The sequence below is a fragment of the Podarcis vaucheri genome, assembly GCF_965113315.1.
Source record: "Podarcis vaucheri genome assembly, chromosome: 8".
Lineage (NCBI taxonomy): Eukaryota > Metazoa > Chordata > Lepidosauria > Squamata > Lacertidae > Podarcis > Podarcis vaucheri.
Window position 1 is genome coordinate 12845230 of NC_138766.1, and position 7948 is coordinate 12853177.

The window sequence follows — 7948 nt, forward strand, 5'->3', positions numbered from 1 at the left end:
CCATCTGGACAGGGTACCTGGATATATCTACAGTGGTACCTCGGGTTACATACGCTTCAGGTTACATAGGCTTCAGGTTACAGACTCTGCTAACCCAGAAATAGTACCTTGGGTTAAGAACTTTGCTTCAGGTTGAGAACAGAAATCATGCTCCGGCGGCACGGCGGCAGCAGGAGGCCCCATTAGCTAAAGTGGTGCTTCAGGTTAAGAACAGTTTCAGGTTAAGAGCGGACCTCCGGAATGAATTAAGTACTTAACCTGAGGTACCACTGCACTTGCATACCAAGGAGCTCAGAGCAGCATTTTAGCCTCAAACCCACTCTGTTGAGTAAGCTGGGAGGAGAGGTAAGTAATTTAGCCAAGCATCACACAAGCCATTTGTAAAATGAGTACAGCTGCCGCTGGAACCAGCATGACTGAACTGCAGCTTGCCGACCTATGTGCATCAGGCCCTGCCTGCTAGGTTCCCCTCGGCCTAGCTTTTTATTCTTGGGGATCCCAACCTGTGCAATATTCCGTCGCTTGGTAAACCATTCCCAAAGATTATTAGTCAAGTCTCCTCATCCTGTGGTGGCTCACATGTCCGCCAAGATTTTAAGAGAGGTGGGAAACAAACAACATTGTGCTATACCAACGAGATAATCACACTACGATTACAGAGAAGTAATTTTCAGGAGTATAGACCAAACATTAGAACACAGGCCACACGCAATGCATCTCTATGCAAGCCAGTTTCAGTCTATGTTGTTCCTTGAAAATACTTCCTGCTAAGTTGCACTCTTACACTAATTATATCCTAAAAGGGCTACGCTTGCCTCCAAGTGTAGTAGCTACTAAATGCCCTATTCATTTCACAGAAAATCCTGTGCCAGCAGGGGTGTTTGTGGAGACACAGCTTACCTTTATCACTGTAATCATCTACAAGGATGACTTCTTCCAGAAGGATGTCAGGAGAAGTCTCAAGAACACTATGGACTGTTCTGAGAAGCGTTGACCAAGCCTCATTATAAAAAGCTATTATAACAGAAGTCTTTGGAAGGTTATAATAATCATACTTCTTTTCTCTGCATCTGTAAGAAAAGCATACATTTTAATTGAAAAATCAGATACATAATTAAGCAATACTCTGCCCAACAATTTATGCAGAAGTGAGGTGAATACACAAATACGTATCGTAATTGTGTAGAGTAGGACCTGCAGCAAGGAAGTAATTTCTCCTAGATTTTCATCTTGCAGTTTCAAAGAGCGTATCAACTCCATTAGGAATAACATCCAGTTTGTGATACGCTCCGTACTACATTAAATATATTAAGGAATTCAATGCTACTTCCAAGCACACATCAGAATGTATATCCAAGTGTCAATACCACCTATTCATGATGTATTATTTGCAAATACCATCCCACTCCCAATTCTGCTGCTACTAATTGCATATAAATATCTTTTCTAAAACATCAATTAGAGTTGGATCAGTGAGAGCTTATCATTAATATCTGCAGAGTTTAACCATATAGGTTTATTATTATTAAATGTTAAGCATATTTTCACAGAATGCAGTAACTGTTCAGATTCACACGTGTTTTTCATTTGCGCTTCATTCTCCTTTATTCAAGCAGTTCAAATATCAGCTTTGAAAATCTGTGATATTCAATTAACCATACCAATGAATAGATTAAAACCTTACAACGAATTACTGAGGCAATTGTCACCCACTCTTCTATCGCCCTCGTTTACCAAACTGGGAGAATGCCAGGCACAGGGACTTACCTACAGAGCCAAAGGCAATTAAAGTAGAAGTCATTATGTTGCCACCATGTCAAGATCTTGACCTGAAGTATCCAACATGGTGACGTCCAGGTGTTGTTGGACTCCAACTCCCATCAACCCCAGACAGCATGCCAATGGGAAGGAATGATAGGTGTTGTAGTCCAGCAACATCGGGAGGCCATCCAGTTGGCTACCCAGATCTACTGCCTGTCTTCATTCTGCTATGAAGAAACTACCTGATTGAGGTTCTGTAGGAGATTAGACATGAATGCTTCAGAAGACTTCCCTTCCTTGCCCCACCAAGGTTAATCACAGCCAGCTCATATAAAATTCACTTGCTCAGTTTTCTGGTTTCTAGGAAATATATTTCATCAGATCATTCACTTACACCTCTCTCCTACCCAAAGGTGTCCCCATTTTGCTCACTAATGCTCCTGCTGCTCCCTTCAAGGGCCAAATCAAATGATTGTTTTTGCGGTGAAAATTTCATCATGCTGATAACTTTCTCAAGTTCCCTAACACAGTAAAATTGCATGATACTCAAACCAATTTCTGAGAAGTTATTAGTAGCTAATAGTCAGGTGTATAACCAGAAACTGAGCTTCACCTGTGTGGTGGAAATATATACACCATTCAGTTACGCTACACTCACAAACACTGCAACGTCAGCAATTTACAATCTCTCTAGTCCAGGAAGTAAAGTGTAGTATTTTTTTACTTCTTCTTATGAGCAATCTTGTTAGAATCTTTTGTAAATAAAAGACTTCAGTTTCCTCCAACAGGCAGAAATGAACATGATAAGGCAGCTATTGGCAATGTCCATGTGTACTGTACAGGGCAGTTTATTGTACAGGTTGGGGTGCCAAGAATGAAAGGATTATGAACAGCTAGCATAAAGAGTGGAACTACATCCGGCTTAAGTCAGTTGAGGGTGCCTCGCTTGGAAAATTCCCAGGAAGAAAATATTGTCAAAGGCTACCACTGTGCCTGATTGAGAACAGGCAGCAATAAAAAGAAAGCAACTATCTGTGTGATCTTAAGCATGGGACTGCAGCCACAGTGATAAGTAACTATACATGTAGGACTGGGTTCAAAGAAAGTGCTCAACTGAGTAATGATCATGGCCGAAATATCTTAACATGATATCAAACTTCCAAAAATGGTGGAATATAGCTGTGTGAACTCACATATTTTTGGATAATTATTGGGGAGGCAGCAGGATGATGGTGAGAGATGGGACTCCCTGAGAAAATATGGGAAACAGGTTGGGCTGCAGCAGAACTGGAAGCAGCAATGATTTTGAGAGGCTACAAACATTCTCACCAACTTACAAACATCTTCATTTGGGACACGATTTTCAAGTGGAGATGCTCTCAAAGAGGTGACCCTTTACATTAAAGCTAACCTGGCACAGGTCCCATTCACAGCTTCTGGCGTGGAGTTTGCTGGTTGCATTAACTTCCAGCCACAGGTACCACATACCATGACATTTGTACATAGGTAGGCATTATGTATTGAATTATCCAATTAATTAAGGATTGGGTTTTCATATGCATTCTAGCTTATGGTTACCAGATTTTTTTCAATGAATCCAGGGACACTTTTTTGTTGTCGTTGAAGCTGAGTAGCAACAGGGAGTCAGTAGTGGGGATGGTGAGGCAAAAGACCCTGGGCCCAAGCACACATGCATAAAGGTACAAAGCCCTTCTTTCGCACCCTATGAAACATAAATGCGCAGAGTTTTTAAAAAACTGGGCAAAAGCGCACGACCCACCCGTGACTCCTGAGCCTTCCCCAATCTCCTCCCTCTTCCCCCTTTGTTTTGACTGATCGGGGCGGCAGCTCCTGAAGCCGGCCAAAGCCGACTGCACTACCAGGCTGGCTGCAGGCTGCTGAGGCTGCCGCTGCCACATTTCCCGGGGACAGATTTGAAAATCTGGGGACATTCCAGGAATGGAATTTGTCCGGGGACAGATTTGTAAATCTGGGGACTGTCCCCGGGAACCGGGGACATCTGGTAACCCTATTCTAGCTATTTATGCCACAAGTGACTTGTTTTTTTTTATGTACGAAAACACAGGCTCTGAAAGTATGGGACAAACCCTTCCAGGGAACCTAGGATGAGGCAGTGCACTGTTCCAGGAAGTGAACAGGTGAATGTAGATGGATTAAATACCCACAGACAGAAGTCTTTCAACGAACCAACCTTGTATCTGGTGGGTGACAGCTACCCCTCTGCACCATGATCCCATTCTGACTTGAACAGGCACTGAAAGAAAGGCCACAGGTTTCCCCCCCCCCTCCAAATGTTGTTTCCCTGTTTTCAGAGCAGATCATAATTGCCTGCTCTGTTCCTCTTCTGACATAGTATTTACAGTAACACGCCAATATTTGCACACAATTGTATGGAAAGATTGCCATATGTTCACCTGTAAGGCGGGGGACGAGTTGCAGTAGGCAGGCCAAGTTTAAGGAGGGGAGATTTTAAAATGTTGGAGAAAAACACAGGCATGATATACTGTTACAACTGAAGAGTATAGCTGGGCCCCTATGAATCTGCTACCGAAAGCAAACCTTCTCTCCTAGGCACTCATGTACACTATACAGTACAATCTTGTTTTTGCCAACACTACCCCAGACAGGCAGTAGCTCATATCCACTCTGAATGGGTTTTACTCAGTGCTGCTTCTTTTTTTAATAGGAAAAAAAATGTGAAGTTGTTACAGTAAGTTCCACAATTTTAACATTATGGGTAAAATGGGGGACTGGGGGGAGGATTCATAACTTACTTTAAAAATCATTGCAAACTGTTAAAATCGTTAGTTGGATTGTAATAACACTTGTAGTCTAATGGTGATATTTGGATACAGTGGAGATGAAAAAGATTTGGATTATTATAAAAGATGCAGGAGCAAATGATTAACAAGAGGACCCAAAAAGGGGAGGAGAGGGAAGTCCAGGAGATCCTTTGGGATCTTGTTTTTATGGTGCATGTTGGAAATCTGTTTGTTAAATTTTAATATGAAAACCAAATACTGCATTTTTTGCACCATAACACTCACTTTTTTCCTCCTAGAAAGTAAGGGGAAATGTCTGTGCGTGTTATGGAGGAAATGCCTATGGGTGGCATGCCTACGGATTTTCCTCCTCTAAAAACTACGTGTGTGTTATGGTCGGGTGCGTGTTATAGAGCGAAAAATATGGTAAATAAATATTTTAATGCTGGGACTGAGTACCCTTGAGTACCCACAGGAAAAAGGAGCACTGGTTTAGATTTTGTCTGGAGCTCACCTCCCATACACACACACACACACCCCTGCGCTCTAAGTAAGATGGCCATTTCAGGTGCCTGAGGAAGCAGACTCTCCCGTGCAATCACGGAATTGTAAAGTTGGGTGGGTCCCCTGAGGGTCATCTAGCCCAACCCCGGGCCACGCAGAAATCTCAGCTAGATCCTATATTGACAGACGGCCACCCAGGCTTCCCCCTGCCCCACCTCTGCCTCGACTCCCCTGTTTTTTTCGGGCACTGCCCGTCCCTCCGCCGCCCTACTCACTGGGGGTGGCGGCGCTCCGGCAGGCGGCGGTGCAGCGAGATGCGGTCGCTGAGGTAGATGTTGATCTGGTGTCTCCGGACGCTCTCCTCCTGGAGCCGCTGCTCGGCGGCGCTCAGCTCCAGGCGCACGGGCCGGCCCAGCTCGCCCAGCTCCGCTTCCCTGCCCAGCGGAGGCTTGGCGTACACGGGCCTGCGCAGGAGCCGCCGGGCGAGCTCGGCGGGCTGCTGCGAGGGCAGCGCGACTCCGCCGGCCTCGCCCAGCTCCGAGTCCGGCAGGCCGCGTTGCCACAGCAACAGCCAGCCCAGCGCCCCCGTCGCCGCCACCAGCAGGGCCGCCGCCGCCAAAGCCAGAGGCCCTCCCGCTCGGGACACCCGCGACCGCCGGACCCGCCGCATCTCTGCAGCGCCGCCGCCGCCCGGAGCCGGCGCTGGCCTCGCTTGAGGAGCGCGGGGCGGGACCCGAGGAGGAAGGGCCGCCCCGCCGCCGCCGCCGCCGCCGGGCCCGGAGCGAGGAAGCGGCCTTCTTTGCAGGATGAGGCGGCGCTGAGGGAAGGAGCAGCCGAGGTGCCTCAGAGGCCGCGCGGCTCCTGGCCTCGGAAGTTTGACAGCTCGCCACAGAAAAACCAAAACACGCCACAAAGCAAGAAAAACGAACCAGACTTCTTCGCCTGTTTATTTAATTTTTATACGGCCCTTCATCTCAGGGCAGTCAGCGACAGAAATAATAATAATACATGAGACATAATAAAAAACGCAACCAAAAACTCCGTACCCCACCCCTCCCACAAACACATTTAAAAAACCAAGAATCACAAAACAGAGAAACCAGTAGGAGAACACTTCAATCTCCCAGGACATTCTATACAAGATCTCAAAGTAGCTGTTTTACTACAAAGGAATTTCAGAAATAGACCGGAAAGAGAAGCTGCTGAATTGCAACTCATTACCAAACTTAAAACCATGGAGAGACCTGGTCTGAACAGAGACATTGGATTCTTATCTCATTATACATGACTAAGCCATTTTTCACCTTCTCGCCCCTTGCCTTTTCCTGTAAGACCTATTGCAGTCGTTAAGAGTCGTCAACAGGCTCATCTCAGCTATCTGCCAATCTCCCATTCCCACCACCCTTCTGAGAAATACCCCTCCCCACCTTCTCACTATATAGAAGGATCTGGCAACTTCTGTTTCAGTGTATCTGAAGAAGTGTGCATGCACACGAAAGCTCATACCAAGAACTAACTTAGTTGGTCTTTAAGGTGCTACTGGAAGGATTTTTTTTATTTTGACTATGGCAGACCAACACGGCTACCTATCTGTAACTGTATTTAAAAAAACAGATTGTCAATTGGCCTGGTTGAAGAGAAAGGTTTTTTCGCCAGGTGACTAAAGGCTTGCAACAAAGGCCTCAGGCTAGATTCCCCAGGGAAAGCATTGCACAAGCAGGGAGCCACTGCAGAAAAGCTCCTGCTGCCCTTTGCACCTCTGTCAAAGATGAGGGTGGAATGGTAGTTGTTGGGGGTAGTGGGGGATGCATGCGGATAGTTTGCAGCACAACCCGGAAAAGAGAAGTGAAACCCCACTATTTTCAACAGGGCCTGTTTCCTGACCAAGTGTGTTTGCAATCCTATGTGCCCCTTGTTAAGTTGTGGGTGAACATATCAGATGACACAGCAATTCTTCAAACAGCTCTTGTTTATTCACAGGCCAGAACAGAACTGAACTGAAGGGTTCAGCCAGCCTGCTTATATAGAGCTCCACTACAACGCAACAGTAACCATTTTCTGTAACTATCCAATCACTGAACGTCACTTTCAATCCCTTATTTGCATATGTGGACCTGAGTGAAAACTATCTACAGTATCCCCCTGCTGGCCCAGGGTGAGAACTTCAGTACATAACACCCCTAGTTCCAGGGACGGTTTCCAAGGACTCACTTCTGAGTGGAGAGGAGTCTTCCAGATATTTATTTAATGGTGAGGAAAATCCTGGAAGGTTTTGACAAAAAGCTGTTTCCCCAGTTATCCATACCAAGCCCTCCTGTTGCCTTCTCCTGGAGGAGGAGGGTGGCAACACAAGAACAGGCCTTCTCTGTGGTGGCTCCCTGCTTGGGGGAATGCTCTCCCCAGGGAGACTCACCAGGCAACTTCATTATGTACCTTTCAGTGCCAAGCAAAAACACTTCACTTCAACCCGGCATTGGGGCTGATGGACATTCTGCGGCTATTAAAATGTGCTTTTAAGGAGTGGGCCAATTCTTGGTTCGTTTTCATTGCATTGTTTATTTTGCATTCTCATATTGTATTTTAATAATAATAATAATAATAATAATAATAATAATAATAATAATAATAACAACAACAACAACAACAACAACAACAACAATAACAATAATAGTTGTTGTTATTATTATTATTATTATTATTTATTTATTTATTTATACCCCACACATCTGGCTGAGTTTCCCCAGCCACTCTGAGCAGCTCCCAATCAAGTGTTAAAAACAACACAGCATTACATATTAAAAACTTCCCTAAACAGGGCTGCCTTCAGATGTCTTTTAAAAATAGGATAGCTGCTTATTTCCTTGACATCTGATGGAAGGGCGTTCCACAGGGCAGACTCC

At 45.4% G+C, this 7948-nt stretch overlaps 1 protein-coding gene across 1 annotated transcript in view; it reads right to left on the reverse strand.

Annotated features, from left to right (window-relative positions):
- Positions 1–5733, reverse strand: part of GALNT12 (polypeptide N-acetylgalactosaminyltransferase 12) — a 41998-nt gene extending 36265 nt beyond the window's left edge. Inside the window, exons 1-2 of the mRNA XM_082234448.1 lie at positions 5324–5733; positions 901–1070 (exon numbers count right to left, since the gene is read on the reverse strand). Coding sequence (XP_082090574.1) covers positions 901–1070; positions 5324–5718 — 565 coding nt within the window. The 5' untranslated portion in view covers positions 5719–5733. The remainder of the gene's footprint in view (positions 1–900; positions 1071–5323) is intronic.
- Between the last annotated feature and the right edge of the window lie 2215 nt (positions 5734–7948).